The 17,916-nt window shown below is 45.3% G+C and overlaps 1 protein-coding gene across 1 annotated transcript in view; it reads left to right on the top strand.

Annotated features, from left to right (window-relative positions):
- THRB (thyroid hormone receptor beta) overlaps window positions 1-17,916 on the top strand; it is a 208,373-nt gene that overhangs the window by 88,063 nt on the left and 102,394 nt on the right. Inside the window, exon 2 of the mRNA XM_021678718.2 lies at window positions 17,784-17,847. Coding sequence (XP_021534393.2) covers window positions 17,826-17,847 — 22 coding nt within the window. The 5' untranslated portion in view covers window positions 17,784-17,825. The remainder of the gene's footprint in view (window positions 1-17,783; window positions 17,848-17,916) is intronic.

Raw genomic sequence — 17,916 nt, 5'->3', positions numbered from 1 at the left:
CTCTCTCACTGTGTCTCTGTCAAACAAATAAAATCTTAAAAAAAAAAAATAACAATTCTTTTAAAATCTGTAGCAATATGGGGGAAGACTAGAAAGAATAGGTCAAAATATCAGTGGTTAACTCTAGGACAGGTTTCAATTTTTTTTCTCCTTTATACTTTCTGTGTTTGCAAACATTTCCATGTGAACAGGTATTCTTCTTATGCTTTAAAAAAAAAGTTTAAGAAACGTAACCCTTTGAAGTCTTCCACTCTAACTACCCTTCAGCTCCGGGGGTTGTCATTTCTCACCCCTCGCTCAGTTCTTGGCTGGAAACAACAATTTCTCACACTTCGCAGGAGCATGTTTGAATTCAGTCAGTGCCGCTGGTTCTGGGCCTCTAATGTGTCATGGAACTGCACCTGCTGCCAACATGCAACCTGAGGCCGGGTCATGCCATCCACAGGCAACCGCCAGAAAGATCTGGTACAAGCAATTGGTTATTGCACCGGGGCTGGAGCACCCAAAGAGCAAGAAGGAAGGTGAAGAAACCCAGCTGCGAGAGGCAGCTCTCACCCTTAGAGACATGGTTACTAGGCTCCAGCTCAGGGCAGTTGTCCTGGGGAGCTGGCTCTCAGAGCGCTGGGAAAGGGCTCCAACCAGCTGCTGCTAGAACCTCTATGGGGTACAGAGAGACTGCTTCTGGAAATGGCCAAAGACATAGGAGGTTCCCACCAGTAGCTGCTGCCGGCAGGTGCTCACGAGGGGTGGGGGGGGGGGCATGAAAAAGAGGGAAGTGCCTTCCCTCTTCTCACCTTCCCCTCTCCCTCTAGTGCCTCCTCGTGGCAGAATCGAATAGAATGCCCTCGGGCAAGGGACTGTGGGAAAGAGTTTGCAAAGTCCGGGCCCCAGAGACACAGAGCAGAGAATAGAAGGGTGGCTTTGGAGCTAGGGGCAATTGGTAACCAAACAGCACTCAGCTTTTGGGTTGGAAAGTCGGCCGTTTTTGTAAGGAGCAGTCAGCCGGCTTTGTCCATTGTACTGTTCCAAACTTTCCCTTTGAGCAACTACCAGTGTCCCATTTCCAGCTGTCTCTTAGCATTTCACGAAAAGCACCTTTCCTTTATTAAGGAACTATTCATTGGTAAGCCCTTTATAAACGTTTCTGGCAGCATCGATATGGGACGGAGCCTGGTGGCATAAGAGGGGTCAGGACTCAGGGGCAGTTCATTTTCACACACTCCTCCCCACTTGGTGTATTTGTAAGGCTTATTCTCCTGAACTCAACTACAGAATAATAGGAACAATATCCTCAATCAAATGGAGCAGTGATTATTAATAGAACTTCTAATTTTCTGAACAACCACGTAACCTTTATTGAACTCAGAAAATGTCTCACATCTAACAAGAAATGTCTGCCTGCTTCTTAGGTAATGTGTGTCTCGCTAACGCTGTGCTGGGCATGTGAGAGACTTTCAGATTCATCACGAGTGAACTTTTCAAATCATTTGTGTCAACCTGTCCAAACCCTGTGTTCCAGATATTAAAATTTCAGCTGCCTAATATTCTGAGCTAGAAATTGTATGTTTTTTTTTAAAATACCCCAAAGGTGCAATTGTTGCTCAGCTTTTGACTACATAGGTAGCAATATCGACAATTCGTGGTCAGGACCTTCCACTTAGAAAAGATTTAAGCTCAGATTCTTCAAAAACAAACTTGGCTTAGGGGCCAGGGGACATAACTTTGATTTTCCCATATTCCAGTCTTTACCTTTAGACATTTAACATAGGAGCCTCGGTGTCCTCATTTGTAAAAAGATATAATAAAATGAGGGTTGTGAACATCGGATCATGTAACTTATGTAAAAAGGTGCTATGAATGCATGTAACCACTATTATTCTTGTAAAAGGCAGAAAGTGTAGTGGTTTACAACCTAAAGTCTGAATCCACAAGACCTGGCTTCAATTCCTGGCTCTCCCATTTAAAAATCTTTATGACCTTGGGCAAAGGGGTCACATCTGTTAACTTTAGATTCCCTGACTGTGGAATGGGGATGGGACCACCTACGTCATAGGTTGTTGAGAGTGATAAGGGAGGCGGTGTATGTAGGACGCTTGGCAGAATGGCAAGCACGTAGTAAGCACTCCATAAATGTTACATACTATCACTATTACCGCCATCATTATAATCCTTACTTTTGAGAGAACCATATAGACATGTTCAGGTACATGGTGAGTAATATATTAACATGTTGACATAAATATCATATTCTTTTTTTTCTCTGTTCAATTTCATCAAATACAAAGAGAAACTCTATATTTGTTATAGATTTTACTACAAAGCCAAGGCCAATGTTGGATCTAGTTGGCCTTTGCGCTGGAGCTAAGAAGAGCTCCCGGTAGCTCTTGGTACACATTTGTGCATTTCATGGGAGAATCTCATTTATTTGGTGTTTTAGAAACTGGCTGATTTCTCTTTTTCTGGAAATCTTTGTTTTCCAATCACTTGAACTTATTTCTCCTGAAAATCCTGTGATTCATTCCTATCTATGGCCGGTAAAATCCACAATGCAAGCTGATGACCAAGGCCCAGGGTCTTTCATATAAGAAAATGGGTAGGCAAGTGGGTCTTGTTTACAATAAGCATTTTCATGACTCTAGAGATGGTACAACTGAAGTGTACCAAATCACATCCATTAAAACTATCATTTTTAGACCAAAACTATGTTTTTGAGGGGAAGTAGAAAAATATTGATTTAAATGTTCTCTCACAGAGAAATCATTGGTTGAAGTCCCAACAGAGAACACCCGAAATGTACTCATTAATTGTTTCAATACTGCTTAAAAGAGTCAGTTTTACAAATGCTGCTCCCTCAGGGAATGGGGTTATCCTCTTATCAAATCTTTTACACAATATCAGGCTAGAGAATGGAAATCCCATGCTTTCCTAATGTTGCCAACTATTTTGTGAAAAATTGTTGTGCCCTGACAAATAGTATGTCTAATACTGTGCCCTTTTGTCAACTACAACCATGCATGGAGTAAACCAAGTTCTCCCCAGATAGCAATGACACTTAGTGAGCACTCTTCTCCCTTATGCCCTTTCCGCCCACCTCAGCCACCCCCGGAAGAGAACGAGCCAGCTCCTCTCTCATTGTGCAACAAAATAACCAGGACCTTATGCAGTTAAGTCCTAGTAGCTGGTACTCAATTTTCTAGAACCTATGATTAATGAGACATAACAATAACAACTCACACTTATTGAGCACTTACTACACGTAAGGCCCCATCCTATGTGTAACAGAGACAGGAACTCCAGAGATGTGAACACAGGCCTGGCTTGTGGCAGGCACTTGGTAAATGCGCACGTCTCTTGTATCAACTCATTAATCTTCGTAACGTCTCTGTAAGAGACATACTGTCTTTTTCCCAGAGGACAAGTGTACAAATGATACTAAAACAAGCTGATGTAGATACTCTGTCCAAGCATCCAGATTGCATGGTCAGAATAATTTTATCCCAAACACCCACCCACATTCTGAAAGACCCTCAGTTCATGCTGGGTCTTGACCAGGAAGACTCACATGACCCCCATTGCAAGGATGGCGTAATGACTTGCAGAGCATCTATGTTTTGAACAGTTGGGTTTTTTTGGCAACTCTCCCCCACACATTTCACTTCCATGGCCCTTTGCATTTCTACTAGAGTACCAAATATGACATCCTCTAATTAAAATCGTTAGGTTCTGCGCTGGACAGTGCTAGCAGAGGGAACAAGGAGGCCTTGGTCATCCCTGCGCCCATCATGGCACCCAGCTGAGTGATATGCATATGGCGGGTGGGAAGCAGTGTCTCAGCAATCAAAAGCACTGGCTCTGGGTTGGCATCCCAACTCTTCCTCTCCCCAGCTGGGAGATACAGGGCAAGTTTCTCTGTCTCTCTAACCCTCTGTTTCATCAATGAGCAGAAAATAACTGTGAGTGTCTCTTCCTTCAATTTGGCTATTGATGAGATATTGGCTATGTCCTCAGGAATTTCTTGGAGACCTAACAGTCCCCAAGAATCTTCCTATATCACAGCATTGCTCACATCTTAGGGACTGCCTAGTGAAATGGTTGAAGCCAGGACTCTGAGCAGCCTCCTGACATTTCAACCAGACCTTCTGTGCTTGGGCAAGCTCATGTCAAGATTGTGAGCAGAGAAATGGGCAGGTGAGCAGAAGGAAGGTTTCGCCCTTCCTAGCCTAACAGAGTGTGCTGTTGAGCTCCCCGGGAGAGGGAGAATGGTCCTCATTGAGCTGTCTCTATCCATCATTTTAATCATCACATGCTGTCATTGTTCCATACATGTTACTAGATAACCAGAACATCAGTGAGTTGAAAGAAGGTTCACAGGACTGTTAGCCAAGCAGCATCTCAGTTCATAGCTTCAGACAAACAGAAATCTGTGATGTGTGGGACAAGTGGCTATCTGTAGACGGTAAATGTCAACATGGCTAGAGTCTTTCTTGGCATTACAAGTTCAAAAGTGTCCAATCCATACTAAGCTCAGTTTCACACCAAGAGGCTGCTTGCTTTCCAAAACTGCTGGTCCTAAAAAAGACCAGAATTTGGGGAGGTTTGGAAGTTATTAAGGGAAAGGCATTTAATCCAAATAAATTACTCTTGAGTTAAACCTTGCTCAAAAATATTGTTTGCATTTCTTTACGGACTAGTAGATGTCTCTGGCAGCCCATGAGGGCTAAGGAAGGCTCTCCCAGCTCCGATTCCAAACTCAAGCCAGGGAAAATCCAGATGACTGATAAGAAATAATAACAGCCTATGTTTCTTTTTCAGCTTTAGATTTGACACTGTAGGATGCTTCAGTTAAGTGTGCATTTTTAACAGTTTTATTGAGACATAATTCACGCAACAGAGTCCACCCACTGAAAGTGTACAATTCAGTGGATTTTAGTATTTTCATGGAGTCGTGCAGCTCTCACCCTAATCTCATCTTAGGGCATCTCCATCACCCCCAAAGAACACTTGCTCCCATTAGCAGTCACTCCCGTCCCTGCGCCAACACGCCACACACCCCCACTGCCCCACCCGAGATAACCACTCATCTGCTTTCTGTCTCCTTGTGATTTTTTTTAACCTAGACATTGCCTGGAGGTCCCTTCCCTTGACTTGTAATTAGAATCAAATGATAAATGTTCCCTCAAAATCTGTCATTTTTTAGAAAATTCACTTTCTTCATGCCTGAGCCTTCCCTCCTCCATTCAGCCCCCGTCTCCACTACCACCTACGGAGGAGAACATCGTTTTTCAATTCACGAGTATTTATTAAGGGTCTGCCATGTGCCACACACTATTTGAGCACTTGGGGTAATCAGTGAACAAGACCACTGGCCTCAAGGAGCTGACCTCCTAGCACAGGGAGACAGAACAATAAGCAACAAGAAGAAGAAAAGAAAGTGTGCAGCGTGTTAAGACATGCTACATACTGTGGGGGAAGCAAGAGTAGAGCAGGATGAGGGGTATGGGGAAGGTGCAAGTCAGCAGGGAGTGAGGTGGTCAAGATAGGCATCCCTGAGAGGTTAAGGTTTGCAAGACTTAGTGGAGGTGAGGGAGGGACCTGAGCAGGTGTCCGGGGGTCAAGCATTTTGGGCAGAGGAACAATCCCAGTGCAAAGGCTCTCTGGTGGGGACAAGGATAACATGTTCCAGGAACAGCAAAGAGTTGGTGAAGCTGGAGTAGGGAGGCAAGTAGGAGACCATGACAGAGAGTCAAATGGGGCAGATGATGGGCGCCCCAGCAGGGCTTCAAGCAGAGAGCTCACCTGCTGACTTATATATTCTCAAAGGACCATTCGGACTGCCATGTTGAAAGGAGATCCAGAGGGAGAAAGAACAGAACAGGGAGGCCTCCCAGATGCTATTTTAGAGGCCACTTCAGAGCAGTGGTGCTCAACCTTGGCTGCACATCTGAACCTCTTGGGCAGCTTTACAAAACTGAGGCCTGAGTTTGAACTGGTTGAGGATACAGCCTGGGCACTGGGACTTTGCAAAGCCACCCAGGTGATTCGATACACAGCTCAGGTTGACATTCGTGTTTTAGGAGCTCTAAGCGGTCTCACTGGTTCAACTTTGCAGCTGGGAAACAAAACCCCACAGCTGGCCCCGGCCACCCCTGGCAAAGCTGTGTGGCTCTCCAGAGAGACCAGAGACCTCACGGCTGCGGGAGGGCCAGGGCCAGAACAGGAGGCAATGTGCAAACAGGCTGAGGCCACATGAATTTGAGGAACGGAACTTGAGGACGTCAGTCCCCTTCTTTGACTGGATCCGAACATGAGCCTGAACGTGAGAGCCGGGCTTTCTCCCCGCACTTGACAGAGGGCTTGTTGTCATCTATCAGGGCAGAATAGAAGGATAAGGCTTGAACCTCGGGAAGTGAGTATGTGAGACATCCAACTGTGTAGTTATGGTGCGCCTGGCATTGTGCAAGGAGCAGCTGGTGAAAAGATAAGGTCTAACCATCCTTGCCCGAGCCAAATGGCTCAAAGTGAATGCCATATAATATTTCAAAATAGGTTATTTGTGGGAAGCCTTTAAATAAGGTGGGGGGGGACCCCTCGGTTGCATATCTGAGCTGTTGGCATTTCTAATTCAGAGGGATGAATAGAACATTATTGTGTTGTATCAGCACAAGTACAGCAGGGAAGAAAAGATGCCTGGAGCCGCCGTGAGCTGAGCATGAATCAGCAATCTCATTCTATTGTTCAGAAAATAATCACAATGCTGGGAGGATGGAATTTAAGAAACATGCAGAAATGCCCTCCTCTCCGCACCCCCCCCCCCCCACCTCCCGCCACCAGCAGGAAACACACTGGCTAAACCACAGCATCTTGTTTTTGGCTTCCTGAGCTGGAAGGAATGTAAAAATCTTGGAGGGAATTTAGGGAAAGCTGATTTATAAATATGGAAAATACAACCCAGAAGAAATGCGAGATGATTTAGATGCCGCGTTGGCACCCTCTCGGAGGTGGCAGGCCAGGGCCAGAGTGTTTATTCCCTCCTGATCAGGAAACAGAGCTGCCCTAGCTCCAGTCACTAACAAGAGTTTCCTGAGCACCTGCTGTGTGCTGTTCCCTGGGCCAGCGCATGGGGAGAGGAAGGAGGGCGGTCCCTAACTTTTAGCTTCTGATCCTTGGTAATGGTCAGGCAAGTGCAGGGATGCTACAAAGCAGTGAGTGGTTCTCGAACTCCTGCAGGCACCAGATTCAGCGCCTGGAGGGCTTGCTAAAAACAAGGCTGCTGGCCCCACCCTGAGTTTCTGATTTAGTGAGTCTGGGGTAGGGCCTGAACATCTACCTTCTAATGCGTTCCCGGGTGATGCTGATGCTGCTGGTCTGGGAACCACACTTTGAGAAGCTAAGGAAATAAGCACCTGGGCAGGAGAGGGAGGTGAGTGTGGGTTGAGTATGGAAGTCCACTGGTAAGGTGCAATGGATTTGTCGCCACTTTTTAAATGTATTCTCCGGTCCATAGCTAATGGTTTTTGATTATCAGTGTGCTTTGGATAAGCCCCACTGGGCATGATTTTGCCACCACTGGGAAGGATGGCAAGAGGTAGGGGTAGAGAGTTCTCTACAGGCCTGTGAAGTCAAACAGGACATAATAGAGCAGGGCTGTGTCCAGGGACTCACAGCAGCAGGTGAATGGCATCAGGGGATAAGAGAGTGACAGTAGAGGGACCTACCCCCACAGTTGTGTTCATACTCAAGCACTTCTCTCCTGAGCAGAAATTCTCAACAGAATCAGCTTCTTCTAGGTACACAGGCCTGGGCCCAGCCCTGGAGATGGTGAGGTGAGCAAGGCTTCTCAGCCGATTCTGCTGTGAACCCCCTTCTTGAGATTAAGAACCACTTTCCCTGCAGCCTCCATGGTTGAGCCCCATACTTACTGTAAGCAGAGTGCAAAGCCAACCTCTTTGGAAATGCAAAGCTCCTTCCTATACCATGTCTTGTTGTCACTTTAATACTATAAGACTTGAGTGTCTCTGACTCGAGGGTGCCCATTTAAAACACAGTGGCCTTTTCGGAGAAGGTAGCTCACTGTCTACCATCAGAGCTGGTACCTTGGTAAGCACCTTTCACTGTAACGTTCTCGACAAGGCCGACTGTGCTGGTCAGGAATGGAGAAGTGGGGTTTCCTGCCCAGTGGCAGAGCAGCCTACCAAGGTGGCACCTTGATTTCTCTCACATGTTCCCAAATCGTGTAGGCTGGCGGCTCCCAACACGAGATCCCTGGAGAGTATAGTCAGATCACCTGGGAACTTGTTAGAAATGCTGACCCTCAGCTCCATACTCTGCTCCACCCAAGACTGGTTCAATCAGAAGCTTTGCGGGTGGAGCCCAGCAATCTGTTTTAACAACGCTCCAGGTACTTGCCAAAGTTTGAGAATCACTAGTTTAGTTTACATGTGGCTTCATGGCCACATAGAACTCAGAAAGGGAACAGGATGGAAAAGCAGGTGACCTGCCACCTATAGATCTATTGAGATACTCATACAACTCTTCAGGCATGTTTACCATCTGATGCTCATCTGTCAGGTTTTCACCCAAGGACTTATGACCAGGCCACCATTGGCATCCCTGTAACTCCCAGTGAAAAATGCGACTTACAGCGTTCTCCTTCTTAAGCAATGCAAGGACTGTGTTCTTTCACTTTTTAGAGACTTCATCACAACTGCCCCTGTGATAGGGGCTCAGGAAACTCTATTGACTGATGGTCAGATCTTGTTTGTTCCCAAAACTGGCCTAAATCCTGCAAAGGCCTCACTCTGCATCTCATTCTCTTATTCTCTACTCCACAGTAGTTAAGTCAGGCTGACGTGCTTAGCAACATTAAACGGAAAAGTCAGATTATGTGGCCATGGCCTCACAAAGAGTGAAGGGTGGAAAGAGATCATGTAAACCCCAGCCTTGAACTTTTTCACTGATTCCCGAAACTGTTACAACCATGGTTCCCAAACTCTGTACCAAGACACCCTGGGAGTGCCATGGCAGACCCATAGTTACACAATGGAATGTCTTTAATTTTCAAGGGAAACACAGCAATGACTGTCAGACACCACGCAAATACTTCTATTAGGCTGTTTGGACCTTATTACTTAACAAATAGAATGTTTCATTGTTTCTTTTGACCTGGGGTCATTGTGAAGAAATTACTAAAACACTACAGTGTCATGAACTGAGAAAGTTGGGATCTCTGCATCCCAGAATCACTAACTCCAGGAGGAGGGACATATGGACTTATATACACTTTCTGCTCAGAATCATACATTTGAGCCAGCACATTTGAGGAAATATACATTCTAACTTTAACTTAAATATCAGGGAATTTAAAAAAAGAAGAAAATTATAACTACGTGAATCTTTCAGGCGCGTTTCCTTCTTATCTCCCACCTAGATCTGTCCACCTCAGGTCCCGACCTCAACCCTTCCCTAGGGTTCCTGTAGTTATTTTGAAATAACAACTTAAATTCTCATTAATGCCCCAGCCCTTCCTTTATGACTTGCATGTAATGGATTCATTCTTACAAATTTGAACGAATAATTGCTCCGGTGCATTCCTGAAAACCACCTTTAAAACAGATCGTTCAAAGGCAAAACCCAGCTGTGCACGCTGTACTATGCGCATGACACCTCACAAGAAACCATTGTCTTTAGCAATAAAGTTCGCCCAAAGGACCTTCATCAAGCAGTATCAAACAGGAACCCAATGAAGGGGAGAATGGAGACAATGTAAAGTTTATGAAGTATCTTTCTGTAGGAACTTTGTAACATAGTCCCCCTTCCCCTCCCCCACCATTTAGCATTTAAGAAGTGATAAACAATTATAACAATATTTGTTAGGAGATCTGTTTTCATCTTCAAGGAATTTTAGGAGCAAATCAGTCTTCACAACACCTCCTTAGAGAAGATGATTCTTTTTACCTGAGGGTTAAAAATCTGCAAGGAGCTCCCTGAGGCAGCAGAGCTTGAGCTCAGTCTGAGCAATCCTATCTCCCTGGGATGTAGATGCTCCCTCTGTCAACAGCTGTCCAGGGTCCGCGGGGGGGTCGGGGCGGAGAAAGCGAGTTCTTGTTTGTTGTTGTCTAATTCATCATCAAACACTTTTAAGAAATCAATAATAAATCGTTTGCTTCAGTTCTAATGTTTTATTTTCACATTCTCGTTTGTTGTTTTTCACGCACGTGTCTTAGTGAGTCACCTAACCACAATTATATATTCAAGCATCTGGTGGTTCTGCGTGGTGCCCTCATTCCTCGGGAGTTATTTAATTCTCCTGCCATGATGAATTCGTTTCCAGTCCCTTCAACACACACATGCGCACGCACACACGCGCGCACACACACACATAGAAGCACACACACTTTATTTTCATTGGCCCAGGGAAGCTACCCTACTCTCCACCAGGTGTCAGTAGAAGCAGTTTTAACAGCTTGCTTTGGCCAACAGGGCCTCTGTTGAAGTTATTTCTCCCACTGTGTCAGACGTTTCCTCAAACCCCCCATCTGCTTCCTCCTAAGAGACTAGCTTCCACTCCGAGAAACGTTCAGAGATGATGGTCCACCTGCAGAGAAAGGTAGCTCGGAGGAAAGTGTGCTGTAAACCTAGGCGGCAATCAAGTTGATTCTCATAAAACTTCTACTGGCTGGTTTCTTCTTCTTGACTTTTCTATCACTACATTATGTGGCTACAAATTGTTCCGAGTTCTATCCAGGGTGACAATAAAGTGAATGTAACAGATGGTTTTAGATTCACATGGGGCTTTTTTGTTTTAAAGCTCAGTCTGAGCCCAAGAACCCCACTCCTACCACTGCCTACCACCTAGTCCTCAGAGCAGAAAACAAGATTTTATTCAGGCTATGGCTCCAAAACCTAGCATGCAAGGATGGAAGAATACTACCATGGGTCAACATTTTACTTTGAGGTGGATGACCTTGTCCCCACCCTGAGAACATTGACTCTTGACTCTGAATGTCCCCTGTGTCATTCTGTTGGTAAGTGGCAGGACCCACACTCTTCCCATGCCATAGTGACTTTGCCTGGGAGAGAGAGAAGGAAAGAGAATGGAAGAGAGAGAAAAGAGGACAAGGATTTGGCATGGACATAAGTTAAAATGAAGAGCAGAAATGAGCCTCACAAAGCAATTGTTGGATATGAATTAAAAGGGGTGGGTGGGGTGGAAGTCAAGGCTAATCATTTTACCAAGAACAAAAAAAATCAGCCACAGCAAATTAGGCTCAATTTCAATCACAGATCCTGGTTGTATTATCTCACTCTCCAAACGCAAAACACTTACAGCGACCGCCGAAAATCTCAAATGAAAATTATAGCTTTGCCTTTCAATAGTCATTTGCTGATATCTCTTATGTGGGGCCCTAGTTGCTTGCCCACCATATCCAGCAGAGGAATTCTGTCCCTGCCTTCTGCCCCTAGAGGTGATCCACTCAGACTAACATCTGGGCCACAACACAAGTATGAGCTACTACTTTTTTCCACATCTTTATCACAGCCTTATGTTCCCTTTTAACCAGCCCCATTCCCAGTCTAACTGTGCTGGCTTTTAAAATTGTTCCTCTTATCAATTTTTTCTTACACAAAACTGCCAAATAGGGTTAGTCTTACCAAGTGGAAAAGGTGGATCACAGTGTGGTATGATTTGAAATACACCTTGCCTCTATTCTATTTGAGCTCTTATTACTATCATCATAAATTCAACCATTATGTATTCACTTCACTGGAACCTAGATTTACTATTAAAATGCAAAGGCCTCAGCAAAGGACAGCTGGGGCTGATTTAGGAAGTTATAGAATTGGGGATAAATTCATCTGGGTACCCAACCTTCGTTGTTCTCCATAACAAATTTAAATGACCATGAAAGGTAACCCTGAAAGGGAAGAAAATTCCCAAAAGGTAAAATTAAGTCTGGAAAGGGAAACTCCTGAAGGGAGAGGATGTTCAAAATGGGGGCACAAGGCACCCAATGGAGACCCACACCCTCATTGCCCTCCTTGCATGAGGTGCAGACCACTCTGAAGGGGTGGCCATTTGCCCTCATGCAGCTGTGTTTCCAGATGCCACAGACAGAGTAATGGCAGGGGTGGGGACAGAGTGGGGCAGGGGGCTCTGGCCCCATCCCATAAACTCCAGCAGTGCTCAATGTCCCACAATACCAAATAAACTTAGTAAAAACGGTTGCTTGCAGGGCGCCTGGGTGGCTCAGTTGGTTAAGCGACTGCCTTCGGCTCAGGTCATGATCCCGGAGTCCCGGGATCAAGTCCCACATCGGGCTCCCTGCTCGGCGGGGAGTCTGCTTCTCCCTCTAACCCTTCCCCCTCTTGCGCTCTCTCTCTCACTCTCTCTCTCTCTAATAAATAAATTAAAAAAAAAAAAAAAGGGTTGCTTGCCGGTAAACACAACTTCAAGACACATCCCCAGGCATTGCCCTCCACTCATATGGCCAGGACCTCTAAAATCCTTCTATTTAGGAAAAATGGATTATCCATGTTTATTCAATGTCAGGTGAGAGGGTGGGCGTGTCCTCCTTTGAGAGCCTTCCTGGTGTTAATCGTCTCAGCTTAGAGTCTGTGGTAACCTGCCATTCAGGCATCTGACCTTTTGAACTGAATCAAGAGATTTGCCCATCAAAGTTACCCCCACCCTACCCCCCAGTGCACTCATGGCTTCCTTGGACAGCCCATGAAGTACCTGCTCAAGTGTTAACGGATAAGCCCTATATACCTCACTCTTCTGATGCATCAGGCCGCATGATACTCTGGTACCCTCACTCCTGAGAGAGCCAAGGGGAGGCACATTAAGAAAGATGGCCCTGAAAAGGCCACCAACATCCCCCTCAGAAAAGGTTGCTATAAAGACGTGAGGGGGATGTGGGGTTTCCTGTTAATTATGTACAGACTGTATAAGCAATGACTCACTGGGTCCATATGGAAAGACTTTTCAAGGGGTAATTTTTACAGCTGTCCCTTTAATGTTGACATTTCTATAGGGAAAAAGGAGACACAAGGGGACAAAAGGGTGTGCAGTCTGGGCAACTGCACTGGGGTTTTACAAGATGGAGTTAGGGGTATTCTCTCTGGCCCTAGTCTAGCTTGGCGACCTTGAATACCAAGACAGGAAAGTAGCAATGATCCCGCACAAAGAGGTGCCACCAAAGGGGTTGGCCCCCTGAGGAGTCCTCCTCCACACTGCAGCAGAGTTATCTTCCTCTTAAGGACCTTCCCTAGCTCCCTATTTCCCATGTGATGAAGTCTGAATTCCATGGCAAACCTTTCAAGACCCTTCACCATCTGGCCCCTAACTCTATTTGCAGCTTCCTTCTTGGGCACATTCTTTTCCCTCCCCACCCCAAATCATGTATCCTGTGCCAAGATGCTCTGCCTTTTGTTCTTTTGTTGATCATGAGCCATACTCTTTATTCTCCACCTGGAAAATATCCTGGCTCATTTTTTAAAGCCAAGCTCAAATGTCACTGTGGGTCCTCCTCATACAGATAGAATTAATCACCCTCTCCTCGGTGCCTCCAAACACATCTTTTATCCATCTCTGGTCAACTCTTCTGCCAGTGAGGTACAGATTTGTTCTTCACCTAAGCCCCGCAGGGGAAGGCAACATGAATAATTCATCTCAAATTATCCAGAGCTTATGATGGTGTCTGATGGAATAAATGGAGTGGCCCTAGACCAGATCCTGGGGTTGGAGGATTCCTCTTTAGCCTCAAGCCTTGCTTCTCTGAAACCCATCTTTCTTCCACCCACAAAGGGATCTACTGCTTGTAAGTCCTGTTCGCTTTGCCCCTGACCAAAAATAGCTTACACTGTTGCAGGATTTCTCTGCCTTTAGTGTCCACGGTTCATGGTCGCGCCACTTGGAAGAATGAAGAGAGAAAAGACAAAGAGTGGTGGGCAGCAAAGCAAAGTTTATTGAGCAAGAGTACAAAGCTCCCAGAGACAGAGGGGACCCAAGAGGGTTGCCCTTGGAGTTTCTAAGTTGAGGGGGTTTTATGAACTCTTTTGCGGAACTATCTTAAGCAATCAGGGTGTACTGAGTTGGGCCAATCAGGGCTTTGGTCATGTATCTGTCCACACATTAGGTTAATGTCCACATGCTGATGGTCTTCTTTTGCTGACATCTGAGAGCTTATGTCTTAACTGCCCCTTTGCCGTGATAGTGACAAATGCTTTGTGGTTAATAGTCTTATTTTAGGACATTTTGCAGAAGTCATTTCTGCAAAGGCTGCAAAGCAGAATGCTAGTGTGGTCCTGTCTAAGCTGCAAAACAGGATGTTAGTGCTGTTTTATCTTAGTGTCCTGACTCCATACTTTCTTGTTGAGGACCCTGACCCTGACTACCTCACTGTCCAACTAACTCCTAACAGCACATCTCCTTTTTATTCTATTCAATAGATTGTATTTGTATCAGTGTATGTCTTTTCCATGAACTTTTGCATTTTAACAATGATCAAAGCCTACCACCAAAACTTAATGTGGCATCTACAGATGGGTTGGGGGGTGTCCACAAATCCCCTAAAAATGTTTGCCAAATTGTCTACCCATCTTTCAAGGGGAGGGGCCTGTAACTTTCATTATATTGTTTGAGTAGACGAGAACCCCCCAAACAGTTGAGATCCATAGAGCTAAAGGAATGAAGCTTTAGAGGAGAACTTTAAAGGGAAGCGTGGCATGGAGCAGGCCTTTAGCACGTCCCCGGAACCATATCAGACACCTGGCACCTGCTTTGTTGCAGAATAAAGACTCTGGTTTTCTCAAGAGAGGCTTAATCTGTCCTGAGAACAAGAGCAGCCCGAGGTCGGGAGAAGGTGCACCTTTGTGCATTTTCTCCTGCCTGGAGATGTGCACCTTCTTGCACCTAAGGTCGAGCAGAGAAAGTCCCCTGTCCCTTCAGCAGTCCCCAGCAGCATCTCTCCAGCCATCCTCTGTCCACTGACACGCTCAAATCTTTCCACATGACAGCTCCTCAAATATTCGAAGACCGTCCCCTAACCTTCATGCGACTGCTCCCTTTTCTAGGTTTTCTTCCACACTTCTTTAAGACGTGGTTTCCATCAGCCTGGACATTCTACTTGAGGTTTTTTCTTAAAATATAACAGCCCAGACATGGGCCGGCTCTTGTCTTATGGGCTACATTTCCGTCCATGCAGCCCAAGATGGCCTCTGAGCTCACAGTATGTTGCATGGAGCCCAGTGTCTCCCAGAGTCCCTGGACCTACTTCCTACATCTTTGTAATAATTCCATTTGCTTTCCAGTTTCAGAAACTCAATAACAACTTCTCCATCAATTGTATTTTTTTAAATATAAATGCATTTTAGGTGTTTTGGAGGTGAATGCCCATTTTTCCATTCTTCCAAGAGGAACAGGTTTCACCCAAGGGACATGGCATTGGACTGAGAGTTCTAAGTGGGCAGACAAAGGCGCAGCTCCAAGTGATTCTCTGCACCACCTCTTGGCACACCGCATATGCGGCTTGTATGTTTAGTTGCTCCTGGCCAGTAGGCTCTGCCTTCCCAGCCAGCTTGTAAAATGGATTATAAATTCCTTGAGGGCCAAGAGCCTCTATCTTAACCTATTTGTATCCCCAGTGTTTATCCCAGTATTAAATGCCCATATAGCATCCATCCCAGTGTCTTATTATTTCTACTTCCTTAATGTTACTTGAGTCCCTCACCCTCTGCTGCCACCATCCTAGTTCTAGTCACCTTCATCTCTTCCCTAGACCTGCCGTAGTCCTCTGACCAGTCTGCTTTGGCTCAGTAGCCGTGCAGCTTTAAAAACTCTGATTAGATACTCAAACTCCCCTTAAAACAGCATTAATTAAAAGAATTACCCAGAGTGGTCCCTGTGCCTCAAGCACAAGCATGAGAAGAAAGCACTAAATCATGACCCGTGGAAAGGCCTAGCGAAGACGAGAGCCTTTGGGTCCAGAGTCACCTCCACTGAGAAGCCATTCCAGATCGTCCCAGGTGGAAGTGACCTCTGCCCACTTTGTGACCCAGGTTGCTCTGAAGAGACACTTAAGGGAAAAACTGCATACATTTTTGCATTTTTTAACATGATTCTTTCCCTGTTGGATTAGAAGCCCCTGGTGGACAGGCCCAGGTGTTGTCTTTGGGCAAAGCCTGGGGGACTGCCTGAGCAGAGTGGGCCGTCAATCAGGGCCTCTGGACTGACCGACCAAAGAAATGAATGATTCGTGTAAAAGGAATGTTCTCCATTCCAGTGGAGCTTGCCTAGGAGACTATACTGAGTGCCATTCTCCTCCTCAATTGGCGCTGAGATGCTAAAGCTGTGAGAGGAGCTTCACCTTGGAGGGTCCCAGGACGCAGACCACGCAGGGTCTAACTGAAGACTCTTCTCTGCCCGTGAGTGGTGGGACTTGCTGAACGAATGATGTGCAGACTGTGACTCAGCCCTTCCGGGACGGAGAGCTGCCTTCTAACACATGGCCACCTGACCTTCCTCCTCACGGACCTACTCAGTGAAAGCCTTCACCAAGTTTGTTCCCTTCCCTAACCAACACACACACACACACATACACACACACACACACACACTCCGCTTTCTTTATTTGTAAGCTCTTTGGACTTTGTTCTCTCGTTTGACCCCACGACCAGCTAGTGAGCCCCAGGCTCTGGAGGACCTTCTCTGTGTCCACTCCTCAGTACAGAGCGCTTCGCTGACCCCACGCTATGTCATAGGACAGCCAGGAAAAGAGGCCCCAGACACCTGCCCACTTTGGACTTTCCAGCAATTATATTATAAAACTCTAGAGGGCATTGAAGGAAAATAGCACTCAATACAACCAAATTCCAAAGTACTACAGCAATAGCAGTCCTAGTATACTATTAATGCTCTAGCAATGATGATCATATAGTAATAGTAATGGTAATCATAATCCTAAACGAAAACAGTACTGAAGAGACAAGTTAGTACTAAATTTTGTGGTGACAATATTTTTAAAGCCTTAATCAGATTTTTTCTCTTGTTCCTGTGCACTTTCTACTTTGTACACAATACCTTTCTGTAGGTCATATGCCTATTCAATTGAAATTTTGAAAACAAAGATTTTTTTTTTACTTGATGGTAAAGCAAGAACATAACAGGAATTTTATAGTCATAAAAAGGACCCAAAACTATTTTGACACATTTGTATGAATATTTTATTTTAATATCAGTGTTATCAGTCAAGACTCTTGGTTGCAAGTGGCAGAAACCTGACTTGAACCAGCTTCTGTAAACACAGGAACTGTTTCGCTCAGGAAGGATTGAGGAACCAAACCCTCAAAGGGACAGGAGGGGCACAGCTTGGCTTCAGGGAGAGCTGGAAGCAGGGATTGGAGGCCACTGCATGAATCTGAGACTGACCCTCCTCACTTGGAGAAGCAAGGATCTAGACGGAAGATGCTAGTCCATCCTAGCCACTCTTGGGAAAAGCAGCAAGTCAATGTGCCGGCTTGAGATGGAAAAATAGATATGTGATCTTGAATAAAATATTATGTTAAAGATGTATTTATAGAAGGAACCCTAAAATTATAATTAAAACATCTTGTAAATTTACACGTATCAGAGAGCCCACCAATGCTTCAATGTCCCTAGTTGTGAGTTGAGAGTAATGAATTGCCTCAAGCTAATTAATGCATGTGATATTGTTTGAAACAAAAACATTATGGAAAATACAGGTTATAACCTGTGGTATTTTTTCTTGTCTTTTTCTTTGTAGGAGGTGTCAGTGAAAAAAAAGGTCCAGAATGATTACTAACCTATGACTCCCAACAGTATGACAGGTATCTACTTTTTAAAATTTTCTTTGCATGTCTCCATTTTTGTGCCACCTAGAGAGAAATAGAGGGTTT

This window comes from Neomonachus schauinslandi, chromosome 1 (assembly GCF_002201575.2).
Source record: "Neomonachus schauinslandi chromosome 1, ASM220157v2, whole genome shotgun sequence".
NCBI lineage: Eukaryota > Metazoa > Chordata > Mammalia > Carnivora > Phocidae > Neomonachus > Neomonachus schauinslandi.
The sequence above is the reverse complement of the archived record's forward strand: the minus strand, read 5'-3'. Positions and strand labels throughout refer to the sequence as shown.